General features: G+C 38.0%; 1 protein-coding gene across 9 annotated transcripts in view; it reads right to left on the reverse strand.

Moving 5' to 3' along the window:
- DNM1L (dynamin 1 like) overlaps nucleotides 1-23,310 on the reverse strand; it is a 49,307-nt gene extending 25,997 nt beyond the window's left edge. For 3 of the 9 annotated variants that reach the window (XM_040488457.1, XM_040488456.1, XM_040488453.1), the window contains exons 1-3: nucleotides 23,079-23,304; nucleotides 4,339-4,486; nucleotides 758-796 (exon numbers count right to left, since the gene is read on the reverse strand). In XM_040488457.1, coding sequence (XP_040344391.1) covers nucleotides 758-796; nucleotides 4,339-4,486; nucleotides 23,079-23,180 — 289 coding nt within the window. In that variant the 5' untranslated portion in view covers nucleotides 23,181-23,304. Of the gene's footprint in view, nucleotides 1-757; nucleotides 797-4,338; nucleotides 4,487-23,078 lie in introns of all 9 variants that reach the window. The other 6 variants (XM_040488458.1, XM_040488455.1, XM_040488454.1 and 3 more) reach the window with 4 other exon arrangements.
- Between the last annotated feature and the right edge of the window lie 2,918 nt (nucleotides 23,311-26,228).

Raw genomic sequence — 26,228 nt, forward strand, 5'->3', positions numbered from 1 at the left:
TCCATGAGTTTCCAGTAATAGGTCTGTTCTTCCTGCACTTCCTGAAAAAAAAGGAAAATATAATTCACTGTGGGCACTGTTTCAAGTGGTCTAAATCTTGGCGAGCAAGTTTTGTTCTATTTTTCTCAGAAAAACTAGAAATGTTTAATTGTAGAAAAGTAACCAAACTGCCTCCCCTAAGCACAGCTATTCTGCTTTTGCCAAATTCAGAGTTCTAAGTATCCTAATGACTGAGTGCATGAATAACTCATATCGGTCACCTGAAATCAAAATAAAAATGACTAAAAGATAGTTAAATAAATATTGAAGAAAAAGTGATTCAATTCTTTAGTGGAAATAAGTAAATAAAACTGGATCCTTTTTGCTAATAAAATGCTCACCTACTTGAAGCTTAGTACCTTCTTCCAAGAAGTCTCATTGGAGGACTGGAGTAATCTAGGTGAACAGAACTCACAGAGACAGCTACTACGTACCAAAGTGGGGGGGGGGGGGGGGAGGTTAATTTACCTTATCGTTTAAAAGAGGTCTGGCTTAACAAGCATGTTTTTAAAAATAAAAATAAAATAAATTACATTCACCACCAAAAAAAACCCTGCATTCTGATGCAATGCCAAAAGGTAACAAGAACCACCTACAATCAATGTGGATAGGCAAATAAAAATGGAAGAAAAATAATGCACACAGCCTGTAAGAGTACGTAAGCACACATGCAGGCATACTAGAAAAAAAAGGGCCAAAAACAATGGATAAAGGAAACCTTTAGAAAGGTGTCTTGAGTTTTTCCATGTAGCAGGGTCTGCAGTTAAAGAGAAACAGCACAGAATGATAAGTTTAATGCTTAACCCTAGTATTTTAAACCTTTTTAAAAAGTCAAATCTGCAGAAACCTGAACACATTTCAAATGCACGGAGCATCCAATTTTTCAAAATTTACAACTGTAATTCCCATTACAATTAATAGTAAATACCTAAAGGGATATATATGTTTTAAGTGATATAAATGAAGCATACCACGTGCCATAATTTGCTAGTATTTTCCATCACAGCTAACTGTATTACTTCTGGTTTCTAGTTCTAACACAACCGGATTAAAATTGATTCACTCTCCAAAAATCTGCCATAAATATTTGATATGTAGGAAAAGATAAATTGCCTGGCACAAAAAAATCTACAAAGCATACCAAACACATTTTCCAAAACCTCAAAAGTAAATATATATGAGTATTTACCCTATTCATGAAGAATGAGCTTTTTATAAGGGATTATTTTCTTTAAAATACATACTGAATTTAAAAAGAACACCATAAAAACAATTTTGGTCTTTAATCAACATGCTATTTTTGGATTTTGTCTAAAAGGAAATCTGAAAAAAGACTGATTCTTAAAAATATATGAAAGATAAATGTGAAGTTGAAAGTTCAAACTAAATCAGTGTGAATCTATTTTTAGTAAGATTTTATCAGAAAATTCTTTCACATTGGCAAAAGGGGGAGCAAGCTGAGAAATACTATATAAATATACTGACACCTCAATTATCCTACTTGGCTGACAGAATGAAGGATTCCACATTACATAAAATTTCCTGATAATTACACATATTAAACATTAAGATATTTTATTTTAGTCAGTTTTGATGGACCTGTATCTAAAATGGATTATTCTGGGGCGCCTGAGTGGCTGAGTCGGTTAAGTGTCCAACTTTGGCTCAGGTCATGATTTCACAGTTCATGGGTTTGAGCCCTGTGTTGGGCTCTGTGCTGACAGCTTGGAGCCTGGAGCCTGGAGCTTGCTTTGGATTCTGTCTCCCTCTCTCTCTGCCCCTTCCGCTCATGCTATGTCTCTGTCTCTCAGAAATGAATGTTAAAAAAAAATTTTTAATAAAAAATGAAAAAATAAAATGGATTATTCTGCTCCATGTCATCCTAAAATATACTGCTCTAAATCAGCCTATTATTGCAAACTTCAGCCTTTGTTACATAACAAAGCCCTCTGAGGCTATAAATCCCTATCCAAAATGGTTAGAAACTGATTTTTTCTTTCTTTTAAGTTTTCCTGTCTGATTATGTTTTCCTTACTTTCTCCTCTCTGGTTTATCAGACTGTCAGGTGGTTCATACTCTTCTGGCTAACTAAATGTTTACCTGTTTCTTTGTTTCTAATTTTCTCTGGGTTACAATGATTCATGGCCAGGTAGATTGGTTACCCTGAGTATAAAGAGGATCTGATGAGAAAACTAAGGAACTATGCTAATTATTAATAATACACATGAAATTTAATACTCAAAATTTATGAAATCTAGTTTGTGTTCTGGGTAGCTGAGTTGTCATTTTAAGTGAGGATTAAGTGTGTCTTAAGTAATACAAAATATTGTGAGGTTTTTTTTTTACATAAAATGTAAACACTAAGCTTTGAAAAAAAAAATATATATATATAGGTAAGATGTGCAGATTTGCTGACCAACCACTAAATTGAGAGATATCAACAAAACATGGTGAACATATGAGCAGAGATACTGAGGAACTGACACTTCTGTGGCTGAAATGTACACCTTTTTCTACAAACACTACCCACATCTACAGTTTCTAAGAGACAGGATATCTATCATTTGCCCTTTTCATGATGACTGAAGAAAATAAAGGGTTAAAAGAAAGAGACCTAATTAATGCCATATAGTTTCTTAAAGTCTGATTTTAAGTTTTCTGGTATACTTCATGATGTAAGTTAGTAGGAATGAAATTTTAAGTATTATTCTATATATTTGAAGCTGAATCATAGGTTAGTTCAACCTGATTAAATTCGAGGCTTAGAATTTCAATACTAAACAAATATCATAGAAATACAAAGTGATGAATAATATACCAAGAAGCTACCTAATACACTTAATTAATAGGCTCCTACATATCCTCTGGCAGTCTATCCAAAAATACTACTTGTTAACCTCTAAACTTCATTAACTTGCTTCAGTGATTAACTTTCTATAGTCATTGCAGATGCTCATGATAGGTTTTTTTTTTTTTACTACTTAAAAAAAAAACCAAGCTATCACTACCAATACTCCTATAATAATAGGAAAAAAATTTAAAGTAACCTCAATTTCATCAATACTATCATCCCTTCTTAGATGAGGATCTAAGTAGAATCAAACTGCATTGAAAACAGATCTCTGCAGATGAGTAACAAACATGGTACTCTGCTGCCAATGTAATTAGTTATTTTACAGACTTATAAATAAGAAAGTCTGAGCCAAACACTGAACTAAAAAAAGGAAGATTAAATATATTATTTTCATCAAACATTCCAACCTCACTAATATAAATAGGACACACGCTTAATAAGCAATTTAATATCCACTGATAGACACAACATTTCTCAAAATATTTTCAATTTAACCAAAGAACTGCTATAAAGGACAGTACATGTTTTTCTCATTTTAATATTCCACATTTGGGGCGCCTGGGTGGCTCGGTCGGTTGAGTGTCCGACTTCGGCTCAGGTCATGATCTCACCGTCCGTGAGTTCGAGCCCTGCGTCGGGCTCTGTGCTGACAGCTCAGAGCCTGGAGCCTGTTTCCGATTCTGTGTCTCCCTCTCTCTCTGCCCCTCCCCTGTTCATGCTCTGTCTCTCTCTGTCTCAAAAATAAATAAACGTTAAAAAAATTAAAAAAAAAAATATTCCACATTTGCTATTGGAGGAGTGGGTGGATCTTAAAAATCAAAATAGTATGTGCTATGTAGGTAAGCATGGCAAGAGAAGGACAGTAAAAAGGATAAAAATAAAAAACCAAAACTCTTTCTAAAAATAATATTCATCTTAGCTTGAAGGGCAAAAGATTCAAAATTAGCAAGTACATGGTGACACCAGAAAAGGGAAGGTGAGATAACCCTGCTGTAATAAAAAACAAAGTCATTTTAAGTGTATTTAAAATTTTTAAACTAGAATCTAAATGATTTAAATTTCTAAATCAAAGTAAAAAAGTAAAAAGTTTTTAAACACTAGGGGAAAAAAGCTTAAAACACTCCAAAAGACACAAAAATTTTTCTTTAAAATAACTGATTTCTATTTACTGAGTATCTCACTAAATTCTCCATAAACATTAACAACAGTTTACTAATAAGCTGAACTACCAAAAAGGTAGTATTCCAAACAAGTCTACTTATGGTCCTCAAAACTTACTGGTTTTTTTTCTTTACATGAGAAATGATGCATTCCACCTCTCTTCACAGGAATTCTCCTTTTGTTACAACCACTAATTTCTGGTCTAATCTGGTCTAATGTGTTTTTAAGATTCAAGCAAAAATGAAGAATTTTTAAATAATTCTTATTCCGATTCTAAAATTTACCATTTTCTTCTCCTGTTGTTTTTCTCTTATCTTCGGGTGAAACATGGACTAGCTGCAGAATGAGAGGTCTCCGGGTGACAATACCAGTGCCTCTGGGAAGCAGGTCCCTCCCCACTAGGCTTTCTAGCACTGAGCTCTTTCCACTGCTCTGAAAACAGAATACACAAGAGCAAAATGAGTTTCTACATAGATTTTTTAAATAACTTAATAAGACTACACTGACAAAGCACCATACAAAGAAATTAAAGAAAAAATTACTGCAAAGACTTTTAAAATTAAAGAAAGTTTAGTTTTATTTTATATTATATGATCTTTATTTCTTTAAAATAAAAACTCCAAAAAGAGAGATTAAAGTCCTACTCTCCCCCCGGCCCCCCCCCCAAATAAAGTCCCACTCTCCTGTAATTTTCCTACTTTTTTTGATACTCTCCCAACCAGGTTTTCAAAACCTGTAATACTGGCACGTAATGCTATGTCTATGAGAATATATTACTTTAAATGGGGTAGCACTACATGTATTTTTCTCTAACCGGCTTTTATTTTTGATGTAGCAATCACAGATAATATTCCATATCAATATACTAACATCTGTGTTTAATGGTCAAATAGTATTCTACAGTGTGTAAAGCCAAACTTGACTTGGACATTTAAATGGTTTTTGCTACCATTAACAATGCTACAGTGCACATGGTTTATACATATAACCTTACTCACTTATCCTATTACTTCACTGGATTTAGTTCATTAAATGAAATTGCTAAAGAGCTAAAGATTAAAGAGCACAGAGATTTGAAGCATTCACAGATGCTGTCAGACTGCACACAAGAAGGCAGGAACCAAGCTACACTTCGCATTCAATCTGCTGCAGCCCCATTAGCAGTGGGCATTATCACTTTTTTGAATCTTTGCTACTTTGATAGATGAACACTCACAGCTCGTTTAAATTTACATGACTTTATTATTGAAGTCAAGGATCATTTTGTTTAAAGGTTTTTTGTATTTTTTCAGTGATTGTTCAAATGCTGGCATTTTACATTTCTTATTAGCTTATAAAGCTTCTTTATCCATAAGTACTTCACTTTTGTTCTGAATATTTCCCAACTTTTTATTTTGAAAATTTCAAAGCCACAAGAGCTTTGAGAATATTAACAGTGAATGCTCATATCTTAACAAAGATGCAATGAATATTAACATTGGACACATATGCTTTATGTCTCTTTCTACACACACGCATGTGCGCGTGCGCGCGCGCGCGCACACACACACACACACACACACACCCCTTTTTCTTTTGTTGTCCTATCTGAGTTAGTTACATACACCATGACACTTCATCTCTAAAAAATATAGCATATCTGTCTCTAAGGGCATGCACAAGGGCATTCTTCCATACAACCATATTCAATGATCACCCTCAGGAAATTTAACACAGATATAAGACTAGTAAATAGATAATCAAGGAGTGCCTGGGTGGCTCAGTCGGTTAAGTGTCCGACTTTGGTTCAGGTCATGGTCTCGTGGTCTGTGAGTTCAAGCCCCGCGTTGGGCTCTGTGCTGACCGCTCAGAGCCTGGAGCCTGTTTCAGATTCTGTGTCTCCCTCTCTCTCTGCCCCTCCCCTGCTCATGCTCCGTCTTTCTCTGTCTCAAAAATAAATAAACGTTAAAAAAATTATAAATAATCAAATAATATATAAAAACCTTAATTTCTATTTATATATCTTAAATGCTTATAAATTTTGTCTTAACTTTATAATTAGTATTTTCTGTATAGATTGTTTTTCCTGTACTACACTTTTCCTTAGTCACAACTAGTACAACTTTTACTTTCACATTTTCCACAAAGGCAAAAATCCTAAATAATGGGGGGGGGGGGGGAGCTCCTATTATACACATGTTGGATCTTCTTTGCCTGTTTTCAATATGTCAATGTCTGTCAAATTATTTTTTTTAATGTTTATTTTTGAGAGAGAGACAGAGCGTGAGCAGAGGAGGAACAGAGAGAGGGGGAGACACAGAATCTGACCAGGCTCCAGGCTCCGAGCTGTCAGCACAGAGCTCAACGCAGGGCTCAAACCTACGTACTGCGAGACCATGACCTGAGTCAAAGTTGGACACTTAACCAACTGAGTCACCCAGAAGCCACCCCCCAATTTTTTTTTCTAATATTTAGAAAGAGCGAGTATGTGAGCAAGTGGGGGAGGGGCAGAAAGAGAGAGAGGGTGAGAGAGAATCCCAAGCAGGCTTCATGCTGTCAGTGCAGAGCCAGCCGCCCAGGGCTCAATCTTATGAACTGTGTGTGAGATCAAGACCTAAGCTGAAATCAAGAGTCAGATGCTTAATCGACTGAGCCCCTCTGTCAAATTCTTTTTACACCTCTTCCCTACCTTTTTTATTTTTAATGTTTCTTCCTTTTCAACATCTTTCTCTCTCAAGGTACTATATGTTATGTTTATTTGTTCTTGTTTTACTTCTAAGCTGTCCTCATTTCTAAAACAAATTTCCTTTCATTTCTAATACTTCAGTAAGTTCTACCACCTAGTTCTTATTTGCTCCTATACACACTTGTTATTTAATGCCTTATCTTGCCTTTTGTCTTAATATCTAGTTGTTTTAATCTGTTTCACGAACATGTCTTTCTGGTATACTTTCTTGTCAACAAGAATGTTATTCTGAGTCTCATTTTTCTTTAAAAAACTTTGTATTAGATTTGATAACAGTCATTTTCTAAACTTTAGGAAAAAACTTGGTCTAGAATAACAATTCTAACTTTACACTCTAAAACTCCCTTTTAGGGGCGCCTGGGTGGCGCAGTCGGTTAAGCGTCCGACTTCAGCCAGGTCACGATCTTGCTGTCCGTGAGTTCGAGCCCCGCGTCAGGCTCTGGGCTGATGGCTCAGAGCCTGGAGCCTGTTTCCGATTCTGTGTCTCCCTCTCTCTGCCCCTCCCCCGTTCATGCTCTGTCTCTCTCTGTCTCAAAAATAAAATAAATGTTGAAAAAAAAAATTTAAAAAAAAAGAAAAAAAAAAGAAAACTCCCTTTTGTCTCCATATAGTGTTCAAAAATATAGTTCTTTGTTTTCTGGTAACTTGTCTCTGTTCCTCTCTACCACTTTTATCTGGATCTTCTCTTTCCTTTGTCTGTATTCTTCAGAGGTGGTCAGTTGTATTCTCAGTTGCTTCTCACTGTGAGAACTGGTCTTAGAAAGGAGCTTTGTTTGGTTAGTTTTCAAAGTTTCATGAAGGTTCTCCAGTCCCTTAAGACTTTACCACAGATCTCTCTCATTCACCTATTATCTGTGTGTGCAAAACCCTGCCCAGTTTTTCAGTCACAGAAAGAAATAAAGTGTTGATACATGCTACAATATGGATAAACCTCAAAAACATTATGCTAAGTGAAAAAAGTCAGTCAAAAGACCACATATTATCTGATACTGATTATATGAAATGTCCAGAACAGACACGAAAGTGGATTAAGTGGATGCCAAGCACTAGGGGCAGAGGGAAATGGAAATGACTACTAATGGATACAAGGTCTCTTTTTAAGATAATGAAATACCTAAAAGTAAATTATGGTGAGAGTTGCAAAACTCTATAGACATGCTAAAAACAAATGATTATACATTTCAAGTGGGTAAACTTCACATTATAAAAACAACACCTCAATAAAACCATGGAAAAATAAAATAAAGGAGAAAAATTCAAGATGAATTACAAATTTTAAAAATTCTAGGGGCGCCTGGGTGGCGCAGTCGGTTAGGCGTCCGACTTCAGCCAGGTCACGATCTCGCGGTCCGGGAGTTCGAGCCCCGCGTCAGGCTCTGGGCTAATGGCTCGGAGCCTGGATCCTGTTTCCGATTCTGTGTCTCCCTCTCTCTCTGCCCCTCCCCCGCTCATGCTCTGTCTCTCTCTGTCCCAAAAATAAATAAAAAACGTTGAAAAAAAAATTTAAAATAAAAATTCTAACTTTACAAATTAGAGAATATTAAAGTATACTTTCCTGACTTTGAGATAGAGAATGACTCCTTACTACATAAAATGTACAAACTAAAGAAAAAAAAAGTGACAGTCCAACTACAGTAAAATTAAAATTTTACTCATACAAAAAAATTAGAGGAAAATATTTGTGATCCCTCTAACTCACAAAGAACTAGTAAGCAAAATGTATAAATAACTTCCACAAATCAGTGAGAAAAAGATGAATAATCTATTAGAAAATAATGTGCAGAGATAGGAACAGAAACTCACAAAAACAGCACCACAAAGGGTAAGAAAAAATTTAGAATGATCATATTCATTAGTAATCAGGGAGATATAATAAAAAACACAATTAGATACCACAAATTTAAAATGTGACAATAAGTAAGGGTCCTGTCCAAGATGGCACCTTAAGAAGATGCTGAACTTTCCCCCTCAACAGACACACCAAATCTACACTTACTTATACAGCAATTCCTCCAAAGAACTGAGGGCTGACTGAGTAGCTGCTACACAACAAAACACAGAACACATAGAAAATGGCAAGAGAGACAGAGAAACCAGACACTGTAAGGAAGAGAACCCCTACCTTCAATGCTGTGAACTGAAGTGGGGAGGGATAGTATGAAGCGACTATACAAGAGCAGACTGTTCTGCCCTGGGGCACAGGAAAAAGCTGTGGTTTAAAAAAGCAATTAGTATATAAAAGATCCAGCATACAACTCCACCAAATGATGGGGGAGCTCCCGGAACTCTCTCCAATTGGGAGGGGCTGGCAAGTGCCACGGTTTACATCCATCCTCCACCTTGATAGTGCAAAAGGGATAGGGTTCCAGGTGCCACAGCCAGCCTACTGCCTCAGAGAGCACTGGGTCCCTAAACCACAGCAAACATCGCCATCCCATCCAGGCGGCGCCAGTGTGTCACAACTGCAAGGAACCCTTGCTGGGCACTCACTACAGCTCCAGCTGTCGTGTCAACATAACATAGGCACAAAGCACTGCAAAACACTACAGGCCCATACCACTTTGGCTCCAGACAGCTTGCTAGGGCACCCTTGGCAGAGAGCACTACAGGACACCATGGACCACACAAGCCATGGCTCCAACTGCCCTGCCAAGGTGCCTCGGCACTAAATACCCCCAGACATACCAGCTTGTTCCCATTTTAGCTTCAGCAATCCTGCCAGGGCACCATCTGTGTGGAGAACCCAGGGACCAGCCCACATCCACTTCAGCTTTAGTTGTCTCACCAGAGCACCCTCTGCAAAGAGAGATCTGGGACCCTCTAGCTTGCACTCCCCTCAACTTCAGCTGTCCTGCCAGGACACCCTCTGAGTGGAAAGCCCCAGGACCACCCTATCCCATGCCCACTTCCATGCTGGCCATCCTTCCAGGGCAGCCCCAGCACAGAGTGCCCCAGGAACCCCAGCCCACTCCAGATACAGCTCCAGCCAGCCAAAGTCACCTGGCACACACAGTGTACACAGGGTATGATTATACTCAAGACCACTCCTTCAAGTTTAGGAAAAGTAGCTGTCACACCTACAAGCTACAAAAGTAGCTTGACACCTACAAAGTCAAGCAAAATGAGAGACTGAAGAATATGCTCTGAATGAAAGAAAAAAGCAAAACCTCAGAAAAACTAAATACAAAAAAGATCCAATCAAATCTGAAAAAAACAGAAACTAAAATGGAAAATACACTAGAAAACATCAACAGCACATTAGAGTACATAAAGAAGACCAGATCAGCATCTGGAAAACAGGGTACTGGAAAACACCCAAATTGGACAGCAAAGAGAAAAAAGCATTTTAAAAAATGGTAAAGGCTAAGGGATCCTTGGATAATATCAAGCAAATAAACATTCACATTATGGGGGTCCCAAAAGGAGAAGAGAAAGAAAGAAAGAAAGAAAGAAAGAAAGAAAGAAAGAAAGAAAGAAAGAAAGAAAGAAAGAAAGAAAGAGGAAGGAAGGAAGGAAGGAAGGAAGGAAGGAAGGAAGGAAGGAAGGAAGGAAGGGGCAGAAAGGGCAGAAAATGATGTGAAGAAACATTAAGTGAAAACTTCCCTAACCTACGGAAGGAAACAGACATCCAGGTTCAGGAAGCCCAAAGAGTTCCAAATAAGATGAACTCAAGGAGGCCACACCAAGACAATATAACAATTTAAATGGCAAAAATTAAAGAGACTTTTAAGAACAGCAGGAAAGAAGAAAAGAGTTATGTAGAAGGGAAATTGCATAGGGCTATGAGCAGATTTTTCAGCAGAAACTTTACAGGCCAGAAGGGAATGGCATGATATATTCCAAGTGCTGAAAGGAAAAAAACCACAACCAAAAATACTCAACCTGCCGAGGTCAATTCAGAATTGAAGGAGAGATAAAGTGTTTCTCAGACAAATGTTAAAGAAGTTCATCACCACTAAACCAGCCTTATAAAAAGTGATAAAGTGACTTCTATAAATGGGGGTGGGGGGAGTGGGAGAGGACATTATTAGAAATAAGAAAATTATGCATAAAATGACAACATATACACAAAACATAGAGGAAGAAATAAAAAAGCTTTACTTTTTAAGGATGTGTTCGAACTGGGGCACCAAGGTGGTTCAGCCAGTTCAGTGTCTGACTTCAGCTCAGAGCATGATCTCGCAGTTTGAGTTCGAACCCTACATCTGGCTCACTGCTGTCAGTGCAGAGCTTGCTTCAGATCTTCTGTCCCTCTCTCTCTCTCTCTGCCCCTCCTCCCCTCTCAAAAACAAACATTAAGAAAAAAAGAAAGAAGGTATTCGAACTTAAATGACCACCAACTTAATACAGACTGATATATACTTAGTATCCTATATATGAATCTCAAGGTAACTACAAACCCAAAACCTATAACAGATACACAAAAAAATAAAGAGAAAGAAAATCAAGCATAACACTACAGAAAGTCATCAATGACAAGGAAAGAGAGCAAATGAAAAGGAACAGAGATGAACTACAAAAACGACCAGGAAACAACGGCAATAAGTACACACCTATGAATAATCATTTTAAATGTAAAGAGACTAAATGCTTTGATCAAAAGACATAGGGTGGTGAAATGGATATTAAAAAAAAGGGACTCATTTATATACTGCCTACAAGAGACTCACTCCAAACCTAACACATGTAAAAACGAAAATCAAAGTACAGTAAAAGATATACCATGCAAATAGAAATGAAGAAAACCTGGAGTAGCAATACTTAACATGACACAAAACAGACTTTAAAACAAAGACTGTAGGGCGCCTGGGTGGCGCAGTCGGTTAAGCGTCTGACTTCAGCCAGGTCACGATCTCGCGGTCCGTGAGTTTGAGCCCCGCGTCAGGCTCTGGGCTGATGGCTCAGAGCCTGGAGCCTGTTTCTGATTCTGTGTCTCCCTCTCTCTCTGCCCCTCCCCGGTTCATGCTCTGTCTCTCTCTGTCCCAAAAATAAACAAACGCTGAAAAAATAAATAAATAAATAAATAAATAAATAAATAAATAAATAAATAATAAAACAAAGACTGGAACAAGAGACAAAGAAGGGCATTACACAATGATAAAGGAGTCAATCCCACAAGAGGGATTATATAAGTATCTACCCACCCAAAATTGGAGCACCTAAACACAAAGGGCAAATATTAAAACATAAAAGGAAAAACTAATAGTAATACAACAGTAGTAGGGGACTTTAACATCCCACGTACATCAATGGACAGATAATCTAGGCAGAAATTCAATAAAGAAACAGTGTCTGAATGACACGTTAGACCAGATGGATTTAACAAATATATACAGAACATTCCATTCAAAAACAGAATACACATCCTTTTGTTGGAACATCCATCCACCAAGAGAGATCACATGTAAGGCTATAAAAACAAGTATCAGTAAAGCTAAGAAAACTGAAATCGTATCATGGTTCTTTTCTGACTATAACAATATGAAACTAAAAATGAATTACAAGGAAAAAAAGGAAAAAAAACCACACAAACATGTGGATGCTAAACAACATGCTAATAAACACCCAATGGGTCAATAAAGAAATCAAAGAGGAAATCAAAATATACATGGAGACAAATGACAATATAAACACAATGGTCTAAATCTTTAAACACAGCAAAAGCTATTCTAAAAGGGAAATTTACAGGATACAGGTCTCGTGAAGAAATAAGAAAAATCTCAAATAATCTAACCTTACACCTAAAGGAACTATAACAAGAACAAAGCCCAAGGTGAATAGAAGAAAAGAAACAATAAAGGTTAGAGCAGGAATAAATGAAACAGAGACTGATAAAACACACACAAAAAAATCAATGAAACCAAGAGCTGGTTCTCTGAAAATATAAACAAAAATTGATAAGCCTTTCGTCAGACTCATCAAGAATGAAAGAAAGGACACAAATAAAATCAGAAATGAAAGAGAAACAACACCACAGAAATACAAGGGTCATGAGAGATTACTACAAAAAAAAAATTGTATGCCAGCAAATTGACAACCTAGAAGAAATGAATAAATTCCTAGAAATGTACAATCTTCCAAAACTGAACCAGGAAGAAAGAAAAAATCTGAACAAACCAATTACTAGTAACAAAATTGAATTGGTAATAAAAACTCCCAACAAACAAAAGTCCAAGACCAGACGGCTTCAAGGGTGAATTCTACCAAACGTTTAAATAAGTGTTAATACCTATTCTTCTCAAACTATTCCAAAAAATAGAAGAGTAAGAAAAGCTTCCAAATTCATTCTATGAGGCCAGCATTACCCTGATACCAAAACCAGATAAAGACACTACAAAAAAAGAAAACTATAGGCCAATATCTTTGATGAACATAGATGTAAAAAACCTCAACAAAATATTAGCAAACTGAATCCAACAATACATTAAAAAAGTCATTCACCACGATCAAGTGGGATTTATTTCTGGGATGCAAAGGTGGTTCAATATCCACAAATCAATCAATCGCATCAACAAAACAAACAATAAGAATAATATGATCATTTCAATAGAGAAAGAAAAATCATTTGACAAAGTACAACATCCATTTATGATAAAAAAAAAAAAACCCTCAACAAAGTAGGTTTAGAGGAAACATACTCAACATAATAAAGGCCATGTACGAAAAATCCAAAGCTAACAACATCCTCAATGAGGAAAAGCTCACTAAGATCAGAAACAAGATAAGGATGTCCAATCTCCCCACTTTTATTCAATATAGTACTGGAAGTCCTACCCACAGCAATTAGACAAGAAAAAGAAGTAAAAGCCATTCAGATTGGTAAGAAAAAAGTAAAATTTTCATTATTGGCAAATGACATGATTCTATACATAGAAAACCCTAAAGACTCCACCAAAAATCTACCAGAACTAATAAATGAATTCAGGAAAGCTGCCGATTATAAAATCAACATACAGAAATATGTTGCATTTCTATACACTAATAACGAGGCGACAGAAAGAAGGTAAGAAAACAATCCTATTTACAATTGTACCCAAAATAATAAAATACCTAGGAATAAACAACCAAAGAGGTAAAAGACCTGCTTTCCGAAAACTATAAAACACTGATGAAAGAAACTGAAGATGACACAAACAATTGGAAAGACATTCTGTGGTCATGGATTGGAAGAACAAATATTGTTAAAATGTCCATATACCCAAAGCAATCTACAGATTTAATGCAATCCCTATCAAAATACCATCTCTTTTCACAAAAGTAGAACAAATAATCCTAAAATTTGTATGGAACCACAAAAGACCCTGAATAGCCAAAGCAAACACAAACAAAACAAAAACAAAAACAAAAACAAAACTGGAAATATCACAATCCCAGATTTCAATATACAATACAAAACTGTACTAATCAAAACTGTATGGTACTGGCACAAAAACAGATACAAAGATCAACAGAATAGAGAGCCCAGAAATAAATCCATGATGGTCAACTGATCTATAACAAAGAAGGGAAGAATACGCAGCTGGAAAAAGATAGTCTCTTCTCAACAAATGGTGTAGGGAAAACTGAACAGCTACGTGCAAAAGAATCAAACTGGACCACTATTTTACACCATACACACAAATACATTCAAAATGGATTAAAGACCTAACTGTGAGACTTGAAACCATAAAAATCCTAGAAGAGAGCACAGGCAGTAATTTCTCTCGACATCTGTCATAGCAATATTTTTCTAGACATTCTCCTAAGGCAAGGGAAATAAAAGTAAAAATAAACTATTGGGACTACATCAAAATAAAAAGTTCTGCACAGCAAAGGAAAACAGTTGACAAAACTAAAACACAATCTACTGAATGGGAGAAGATATTTGCAAAGGACATATCCGATAAAGGTTTAGTATCCAAAAAATATAAAGAATTTCTACAACTTAACACCAAAAAAAAAAAAAAAAAAAAAAAAAAAGCAAAAAATCCAATTTAAGAATAGGCAAGGGATGCCTGGGTGGCTGAATAGGTTAAGTGTCTAACTCGGCTTAGGTCACGATTGTGAGTTTGAGCCCCACGTCAGGCTCTCTGCTGTCAGTGCAGAGCCCCCTTCAGATCCTCTGTCCCCCCACTCTGTTCTTCCCCTGCTCATATGCGCACTGTCTCTCTCATAAATAAGTAAACATCAAAAAACACTTTTTAAAATAAAAAAAAATAGAATTGCTATATGATCCAATAATTCCACTGCTGGGTATTTACCCAAAGAATACAAAAACACTAATTTGAAAAGACATGCACCCTTTCATTTTCTGCCACGTTATTTACAAAAGCAAAATTATGGAAGCAGCCCAAGTGACCATCTGTAGAGGAATGGATAAAGACAGAGACAGGACGGACAGACAGAGAGAGGTGTACACACACGTACACACACACACACACACACACACACACCACGGAAAGAGTATGCTAAATGAAATAAGTCAGAGAAAGACAAATACCATATGATTTCACACATATGTGGAATTAAGAAATGAAGCAAAGAAAAAAAGAGACAAAGAAACATACTCTTAAATATAAAGAACCCATGGTGTGAGGTGGGTAGCAGGGGGGAATGGGCAAAATAGGTAAAGGGGTTTAAGAGAACGCTTGTCATGATGAGCACTAATGTACAGAATTGTGATACACCTGAAACCACATTATAACACTGTAAGTTAAGTGTCTTGGACTTAAAATTTAAGGAAAAAAACACATTAGACCAGATGGACTTAAGAGATACACACAGAACATTCCATCCAAAAGCAACAGAATACCCATCCTTCTCAAGCATATATGGAACACTCTCCAGGATAGATCATGGATTAGGCCACAAAAATAGTGGCCTAATTAAATTCTTAGTAAGTTTAAGAATGCTGAAATTATATCAAACGCCTTTTCCAACTACAATACTATGACCAGGAATCAAGTACAAGACTGAAAAATTCACAAGTATGTGGAGATTAAAAAGCATGCTATTAACCAATGGATGAAAAAATAAAATTAAAAAATAGCTTGAAACAAATGAAAATGGAAATATAACATACCAAAACTGCACAAGCAGTTCTAACAGAGAATTTCATAGTGATAAATGCCTGTATTAATAAACAAAAAAGATAGCAAATAAACAATCTAACTTTACATCTCAAGGAACTAGAAAAGGAAGAGTAAATCCAAAATTAGTAAAGGAAATATCAAAGATCAAAGTGGATGTAAATGAAACAGAGACTAAAAAGACAACAGGAAGAAAAAAAATCAGTGAAACTAAGAGCTGCTTTTTTGAAAAGAAAAAAATAGACAAACCTTTAACCAGACCTGCCACAAAAAAAGAGAACTCGAATTAGAAATAAAAGAGATATTACAACTGTTACCACAGAAATACAAAAGATCTTAAAAGACTACTCTAATATATACACATCTGCACAATGGAATATTATTCAGCCATAAAAAAGGAAAGAAGTGTTGATATTTGCAACAAAATGGAAGGACTCTGACAGCATTATACCAAGTGAAATAAACCAAAGACAAATATCATATGATCGTACTTACATGTGGAATCTAAAAAAAGGCAAAAAGAAAGTCATACATACTGGGAACAGCTTAGCAGCTCTCAGAAGCAAGGGGTGAGTGAAATGGGTGAAGGTGGTCAAAGGTACAAACTTCTAATGAAGTAAGTCCTGGGGATATAATGTACAGTATGGTGACTACAGATAATAATATTGTACTATATATTTGACAGGTGCTAAGAGTAAATCTTACATTTTCATAAGAAAAAAATGCAACTATGTGTGGTGATGAGTATTAACTAGATTTATTGTGATCATTTCACTATATATATATATATATATACACACATATATATACATATATGTACACACATATATACATATATATATGTTCATTATGTTGTACCCATGAAACTAATACAATGCTGTATGCCAATTATATTTCAATTACAAAAATTACGTCAACAGACTCGCAAACAAACCAAACATGTTTATAGATTCTCATTTTTTATCTATTATAAATAATATTGGCTTCCTCTACAACTGGCTAGATCGGTGCGTGTTTTCCCCTGGTGATTTAAACAACCAATGTCTGCGCTCATTCTAGGAAGGTAAGTGGCTATAGAACTTCCAGTATGGCAAGTCACAGGTGGCTTACTCTGAAAATATGACCCACTTGGCACCCCTATGCCTTCTGCTTTTTTCATCCTCACATAATCCTCAAATTGATGCAATATCTATATATTCAAGGGTTAGAGATTTGTGTGCCTGGTCTCAGTGTCATCTTTTAGTTTCTTCCGAATTGTACTGTACTGAAATCTACAGTACTTTGGATTTATACTGTGAGATTGAGCCTTTCACTGAAAAGGCTTTGTCATATTTTTAGCGTTTTCTCTCTGATAACCACCATCAGTTGGGAGTAGCATTCATTCATGACACATTACCCAAAACTGATTCAATTTTTACTAAGTTTTCACTTTTCATTTTATAAGAGACACTTCTTAATTCTTTGATATTAATACAACAGATAAATGTGATTTTTCTTTATTTTTCTTAATATTTTTTTTGAGAGAGAGAAAGCATGCAAGCAAGCAGGTGAGGGGGAAAGGGAGAGAGAGAATCTTAAGGATGCTCCACACCTAGTGCGGAGCCCAACATGGAGCTCAATCTCACAACAGTGAGATCATGACCTGAGCTGAAATCAAGGGTCGGATGCTTAGCCAATTGAGCCACCCAGGTGCACTTATTTTTCTTATCTTTTTAACATTTTTTATCTGTAGTGAAAGAAGTCAGACATAAATGGTAACATATTTTATGATTCCATTTCTATGAAATAGCCAGAATAGGTAAATCCACAGAGACAGAAAGAAGATTGATGGTTTACAGGGCCTGGAGGAACGGAGGAACAGGAAGTAACTGCTTAATGGGCATGGAATTTTCTTTTGGGTGGTAAAAATGTTTTGGAACTAGAAGAAGGTGGTGATTGCACAACATTATGTATATACTGAATGCCACTGAACTGTACCCTCTAAAATGGCAAGTTTTATGTTACAGAAATTTCACCTCGTTTTTAAGTTTAAAAAAAAGGGAAGCAGCACATGAACTATACAAAGAAACTAGAAAAAAAAAGAGAAAATATATAAGTTTACCTAAGAACATGCACAAGAAAACAATACAGGAATGAAATCTATGATCAATATTTAGCACCAAATTACTAAACTTCATGAAATTATCACCTCTAAGAACACAGGACAAATGAAGGCACATCCAGCAGGAGAGAGCAAGATTTCAGGAACTAAAATGTAGATAGCAGTGCTGGGGGCAGGGTATGCTTTTTTTAAAGTAAAAGAATTCTAGGATGATTTAGCAGTTTTTTAAAAAAGATGATAACAGGGCAGCTGGGTGGCTCAGTTGGTTAAGCATCTGACTTCAGCTCAGGTCATGATCTCACGGTCCATGGGTCCAAGCCCCACGTCGGGCTCTGTGCTGACAGCAAGGAGCCTGGAGCCTGCTTCAGATTCTGTGTCTCCCGCTCTCTCTACAGTCCCTCCTTCACTCGCAGTCTGTCACTTTCTCCCTCTCAAAAATAAACATTAAAAAAATAAATAAAAATAAAAAGATAGTAACAAGAGTTGGTGAGGATGTGCAGAAACTGAAACCCTCAAACACTGATGGAAGGAATGTAAAATAGTACAGCCGCACTGGAAAACAATGTGGCAGTTTCTCAAAGTTAAACAAGAGTTACCAAATGACACAGCAATTCTACTCATAAGTGAAACCTTGGTTTGAGAGCATAATTCTTTCTGGAAACATGCTTGTAATCCAAAGCACTCATATATCAAAGCGAATTTCAAGAACCATTGGCTCAGTTGCGATCATGCGATTTTCATCATCACATACTATTCATACTGCAAGACACTGCTCATTTTTCAAGTTAAAATTTATTAGAAATGTTTGCTCGTCTTATGGAACACTCGTAGAACAAGTGACTCGCAATCCAAGGTTTTACTGTATATCCAAGAGAACTGAAAACATGTCCAGACAAAAGCTTGCAAACAATGTTCATAGCACTCTCCATCATAACCAAAAAATGGAAACAACCCAATATTCATCAACTAGAATGGATAAGCAAAATGTGGCATATGTATACAATGGAATATTATTTAGCCATAAAAAGTAATGAAGTACTGGGGCACCTGAGCGGCTCAGTTCGTTAAGTATCTGACCCTTAATTTTGGCTCAGGTCATGATCTCATAGTCGTGAGATGGAGCCCCGTGTAGGCTCTTGCTGGATGTGGAGCCTCCTTAAGATTCTCTCTCTCCTTCTCCCTCTGTTCCTCCCCCCATGCACACAAGCTCCCTTTCTCTTTCAAAAAAAAAAAAAAGTAATGAAGTATTAATACATGGATGAACTTAAAAACATCATGCTGAGCAAAGGAAGCCAGACACAAAGAGCCACATATTGTATGATTCTATTTATATGAAATGTCCAGAATAGCAAATCCATAGAGACAGAAAGTAGATTAGTGGTTGCCAGGGGATGGGACAGGGGAAGGATGAAATGAGGAATGACTGCTAATGAGTACAGAGTTTCTTTCTTGCATAATAAAAATGTTCTGGAAAAAAAAAATGTTCTGGAATTAGATGGTGATGGTTGCACAACTTGTGAATATACTAAAAACCAATGAGCTGTACATTCTATAATGGTGATTTTATGTTACATAAATTATATTTTAAAATGTTAGAAAAAAAATGTTGGTTTGCAAACTGGTCATTTAAAACCCAAGATTCCTTTCTGAATTCCTAAAGGTAGAATGCTGAAATCACTGAAATGAAAGGTAAAGTGAAAAGTTCATTACTAGCAACTCTTGAGTCTCAGGTTACTGTCAGGTTACTAGGATTCCTATACTGGGTGCTGGTGTTTTGTTTTTGTTTTTTTTTTAATTTTTTTAAATTTTTTTAACGTTTATTTATTTTTGAGACAGAGAGAGACAGAGCATGAACGGGGGAGGGTCAGAGAGAGAGGGAGACACAGAATCTGAAACAGGCTCCAGGCTCTGAGCGGTCAGTAGAGCCTGACGCGGGGCTCCAACTCACGGACCGCAAGATCGTGACCTGAGCCGAAGTCGGCCGCTTAACTGACTGAGCCACCCAGGCGCCCCTGGGTGCTGGTTTAGATTACATACCTGGGAGGGCACCCCCTTATTCTCAACTTAAAAAAATAGTGATTAAATTTCCCAAGTTGAGTCACAAAAGTTGTTTAAGTCTTATCTCCTCTCCACCTGCAAAGTACACCATGGTCTAAAAGTATCAACCTTTTCTCTCCCCTCTTCTGTTCTTTCCACACAGATGATCTCAGTTAAAGAAAAAAACAACAACAAGAAACTATTTAGCTAAAACCATTAAAGTTGTGAATGATCTACAGCTATAAACATGATTCCTTCTCAACTCTTCCAACTCTATAGGCTTGAAAGAAGGATTACTTGGGCAATTTAACAAATCAAAATTTAAAACACTAGCAAGAATGCCACATATATCAACATGCTACTCAATGGTGGTATGCCCTTAGGCTCAGCTTCCCTATCTTTTCTAGTTTCATGCATTTTAAAATCAAAGACTCACTAATACACTTTTCAATTGGGATCTATGAATCATCTGCATCAGAATCACCTGTAGTGCCTGGCCCAACCTAGATTTGAAAAACAAAATCTCTGGGGATGGAATCTAGGAACTTATTTTCAAAGTGATTCTTACATATACTAAGTTTGCAAATCACTTCTAAAAAAAGTTCAACAAAATGGGACCTACAGCCACTTAAGGTGTAGTTAATGTGTAAGAGAGAGGCTCTACCCGTATTATGAAGAGATCATCACTGCCACTGAGAAGTTTACCAGTCAGAACATTTATTATTATGTTTGGATAATATCGTACACTACTCCATTAAATATGAATGTAATGCATGTGCTCTATATTACAAAACATTAAACGGCACAGAGGACAAAGTAGTGGTATACTAGTATTCAAGTCAAACAGAAGTGATTTTTTTCAATATAATGAAAATATGGGGGGGGGGGGAGACACTGTTTCTAACCTTATTTATTAATTCTGTACCTGAATAATAAAGGACTGAAGTACAGCTAATAAAGACGCAAATGGAGATAACCTTCATTAAATCTTTAAAAACTAATTTCCCTGGGTACTTGGCTGGCTCAGTCAGTACAGCATGTGCCTCTTGATCTCAGGGTTATAAGTTCAAACTCCATGTTGGGCAGAGAGCCTACTTAAAACACACACACAAACTTAATTTCCTTACTGAGCAATTTCAAACATCAACACGCAAATATGGCATGTATCACTACTAGGATGGTTTCTGCTAGAACATTAATGATTTTCCTAACAGTGAGATCTTTACTCCTCTACTCCAAAGTGTAATTCTGCCAACAGGTTTACTCACGGAAATAAACTCAATTTTGGGGCATCTCCATGGCTTAGTCAGTTAGGTGCCTAAATCTTGACTTGGGCTCAGGTCATGATCTTAGTTTCATGGGCTCAAGCCACACAGCCAGCTCTGCACATTGATCCCACAGAGCCTACTTGGGATACTCCCTCTCCCTCTTTGTCTGCCTCTCTCTCTAAATAAACAAACTTTGGGGAAAAAAAAAAAAGGAAACTCAATTTTGTGTAAGAAAAATCCTTCTTGATTTTAAACTATTTATGCTGACACACAATAGCCCTGATTCTTTTACTTCTCCAAGCTTAGAAAGCATGGAGAATCTCTTAAAAGTATATGGAAAGTTTCTGGTCCACAGATAGGAAACACTTCCAAATTACTACCAAAGAAGATTTAGTTCATCTCCTTTCATTGTATTTTCAAAAACAGATCCATTTGATGATAGAAGTACCAGTGTTTTAAAATATTATCTGGTTACAGTGAACAATATCCATTCATTCAAAGTATTTATGGAGCACTCACTACACGCCCCGGGACTGTTCCAGAACTAGAAACAGGAACGCAGCAGTGAACAAAATATGTGAAATAAAAATACTGCTCCTAATATTATATTGATGATTCAGTGTCCAATCATTACAAATAAGTTACAAATACTACAATATATGTAGGCAGGAGTGAGCAGAATCTATACCAATCCTACAGCAGACCAAGTATATGTGTTTCTGAAATAATTTCTACCACTTTATTTAAAAGCAAGAAAAAGCACAGGATGTCTATGGTTTCCAAGGTTTGAATATATATACTCCATGGTACTCTGAACGTTAAGTTCCCTGTCATAATATTTATACTCTACACTAAAATACTGTAGCAAGATATAGCGACAGAAAATGAGGAAACTGTCCCCTTCTCAACAGAAAAGATCATTGAGAAATGAAAACACTTAAAATCAATATACTAAGCTCTAAAATGCGTTTCTCTGAACTCTAATAAAAGTCCTACGATTCTTTTAAAACCAAGAAAATCAGCAGGCAGAGAAAATGAAACTTGTACTTCTCCTGTCACTCTAAAAATAATTTATTTTTCCAACATTTTCTGCATATAAAAAAATTATGTTATCTATGACACCCAATATGAAAAGACCAGAGAACCTGATGCTCAATTTGGATGGAAGACAAAAACCACAGCCAACGCAGAAAAACTGGTTATTCCTTCTTAACACCCAGATACAGGTGGTTTGGGGCGGGGGGGAGGGGGGTTGCTTTTTATTAACTGCCTCGGCGTCCTCAAAACATGAAGGGATTGCACTGCAGCAAAACATTCAGGTACCACACAGTAGCGGCCTTCTCAACCCCGACCCCGCGGTTCCAAAACTCACTCCGGAGCCCCTGAGCAAGGCAAGAAGGGGAATAAAAACCCTGTCGCCCTAAAACCAACCGAAGAAGGGCTAGCTGGCCCGCCATGAGCCCAGTGTGGCCCCACGTGCCCAGCGCGTCCCCCAGGTGCCCTTCCAAGCAGCGGCCCGCAGGGCAAGCCGCGCCCGGTCTCCGCGGGCTCCAGTTCCGCTCGCCGGTCCGTCCCCCGACTAGCCCGCCCCCGGGACCCGCCGCGCCGGCTCCGCCCCTCGCCTCCCGACCCGGCCCGGATTCCCAGGCCCGAAGTAACCTGCCCCGGGCGGAAAGGCGCGGCACAGCCCGAAGAGCCCGGGTGCCCCCAGCAGCGCCCTCCTCCCACAGGCCGCAAAGGCCGGCTCGGAGCCGGCGCTGCCGCAGCCCCTACCAGGCCCGCGCCCCGGGCTCTGGCCTGGGCGGACGCCGCCCTCGTCTCCTACCTGCGTTCCCACCACGACGATCTGAGGCAACTGGATGATGTCGGCGCCCACCGTGTTGAAGACATCCTGAAGCTTGTTGATAACTGGAATTAGCGCCTCCATGGCTCCGAAAACACAGGACCCCCGCCCGGCCGGCCGCGGCAATGAATGGGGCCGGGGCCCAGAGTCCGCCTCCTTCCTCCTCTCCTCCGCCTTCTCCTCGGGAGCCGGCACCCATTGGACCCCGCCCGCGCTACCTGCCCCCTCCCGGCAGGCCATGCGCTAAGAGGAAGGTGGAGAGAAACAGAGCCTGCCGGGAGTTGTAGTTCTGGGGCAGAGGAAAGAGAGGCCTACGGATTCCAGAAAGCTACGCCGCGCTGGGCGGGTGGAGACCCCGGGGAGAAGGTGCTTGGGGCGGGCGTGGTTTTCAGGCTGTCGTCTAAAGCCCTCGGAGCGAAGCCCTAAGAGTAGGAGGGAAAATACACTTACGCCTGTATTCAGAGCGTAACGGGTGTGAAAATGCCAGATATGGATGTGTGTTTAGCAGAGCATAGTATCTTGATTATCCAAGATGTTATTTCCTTATGAAGCTGCCTGCTCAATAAGGACGGGTTGAAGAGACTTAAAGAATAACTCAGAGCCTCAGACACCCCAACCAGGTGCAAAGGGTCTATAGGCTGATACTAGAAGGCGTGGGGTGCTAGTTTGCAAAAATACAACACCCAGCCCCCGTTGGAACATGCGGGTTCTCCCAAGATTTTTGTAAAAACGTGTTGTGGAAGAAGAGTTTTGGAGGGGAAAGGCTGAGCCCTTGTTCTCTATATTCTGTATAACACTTTATTTGCTGTGGCCTGATTCCTGACAAAGTGGAGATCTGATAACTATCTTACTTGCTTTTTGCTAAGTGTGCCTGTTACATTCCTAAATGTTGTTTTTCTTTTTTTAGGCAAGATCATATTTCTCCTCTACTCCAAACCTCCAAATCTTTCCTATCTCAAAGTTTAAAAAGGCGATATTTGAGCAAAAACCTAAAGTAGGTGAAAAGAAAGCCCCCTTGCTTTATTTTTCTCCATAGTATTTATTTCCATCTTGCATGCTACATATTGAACTTATTTACTCTCTGCTCTTGCTAGATTATTGGCTTCTAGAAGCCAGGGATTTTTGACTGTTTAATTTACCGATGCCTCCCTAGCCCCTAGAAAGTGACAAACAAGATACAGTAAAACCTTGGTTTGTGAGCCAAACCTTGTTCTGGAAACATACTTGTAATCCAAAGCATTTATAATGGGTAAAGTGCTATGACTGACTGTATTTTAGAACACATAATAGGAGCACCTTTTCTACTTTGAGGGGGAAGAGTGAAAATTCCAGCAAGACTTTCTAGAAGTCACCAGATTTAGTCTCCAGGAGGGTAAAAACACCTGTAATAGTGGAAGTTGTGCACTACACAACAGCACAAGGTACTATTCACCTGCACAGCCCTACACAGTAGCCCCGAGGAACATGCTTGATTTGTTCAGTAGGACCCATGGTAAGTATTCAATAAATATTTGGGGCCAAATGAGTAAAATATCATGTAAGCTAAGACCTGAAGGTCCATGAGTAGTGTTCTAACATCTTACCAAGTTTTATGAACATTGTTTTTTTTTCCTAATGTTTACTTATTTTTTAGAGAGGAGGAGAGGAAGAGGATCCAAAGTAGGCTCTCTGCTGTCAGATACAGGCTCAAACTCATGAACCATGAAATCATGACCTGAGCCGAAGTCTGACATTTAACCAACTGAGCCACCCAGGCACCCCTATCTTCTCTTTCTTAAACACAAAAACTTCAGAACTGCAAAAAAATGAAGAGCAGACAAGATATTTATTCTAAATCCTCTTATTTTCTACCAAGATGATATAGTAGTCAGAGTTTACCCACTTTGCTTCTCAGCCCTCTACTGATAGAGATTTCCATCTCTTCTTTTTCTGTGAGCAGTCCGTATTCCACCCAAGAAGAAGACAGAGGGGGTAGGCTCATGGTAAAGCTCCATGGGCATAATCAGTAACCGCTTCATAGGGGCAAGGTGCCCTGGGGCCAAAATGATGCAACTACACCTGTTGTTCCCTAATTTGTGGCACCAATAGACATAGTCTTTTCCTATCTGCAAAACTAAAATAACAAGCATACAATATTCCAGAAGGACAAATGTCATGAATTTGTGTGGCGTTCTATATTTCCATTTAAATTATAAAATATCTCTTGGGAGGTAACATCCAGATCCTTTTAATGCGCTTCAGGAATAATAGTGTCTGCTTTTTAATTCTATCTTTTTTCTAGGAGAAATAACCACATGGCCAGTGCACAAAAAGTCCTCCTATCACCACCGCCACCAGTTAGGTTTAAGCAGCTTTGTCCAGTACTTCTCTAGACTCTAGAGCATTGAGTTTATCGGATGCAGAGGAAAAGAAAACCGTTTGAGGCTGCAGAAACAGGAAGTGGAGAGGCCTTGAAACAATGTGGCTCTATTTTGATAACTTTAAAAAAAAAAAAAGAAAAAACATAAGGCAGGATACTCTATGTGCAATGTGTTTCACTGGAGACAAACAAAGCAAACCAATATGGGTTTTCACGTTTTAAATTCAGAATATTCTTGCTTGTGGGAAAGCCACTTAGCTAAGAAGTATGACTTTCCTCATCTAAAGTGGGATAACATGTTTCTCAGTGGGTTGCTATGGAATCGCATTAAGCCATCATCAGGTACTGTCTCCAAAGGCTTTAAAGACCAAACCAAACAAAACAACACTCTTCTCCTTCGGTCATCTCTTCCTTACCATAGATTTATGATTTAGACAGGATCATTTAGTTGCAAGTCACAGACATTTAATTCAAACCAACTAGCTCAAAAATAGGGATTGATTAGCTTGTATAACCAAAGGGTAAGCATGACGTCGGCCTCAAAATTAACTGGAACTGGCGGCTCAGGTAGTATCAGAATTCTCTCTACTTCTTGGTTCTGCTTCCCTCTACATAATCTACTTTATCCTCTCAAATCAATCTATTCCTATGGATGAGGTGAGCAGGCAGTGGTGGAAGCTACAGGTACCTCATTGAGCAAGCTGCCTCAGAGCAGATGATGTTGAGTGAATATGTGGGACGAAATGAAAGTAGGTTTCCACCCCGTTTCCCTG

Source organism: Herpailurus yagouaroundi, unplaced genomic scaffold, assembly GCF_014898765.1.
Source record: "Herpailurus yagouaroundi ecotype Mexico unplaced genomic scaffold, PumYag 166, whole genome shotgun sequence".
Taxonomy (NCBI): Eukaryota; Metazoa; Chordata; class Mammalia; order Carnivora; family Felidae; genus Herpailurus; species Herpailurus yagouaroundi.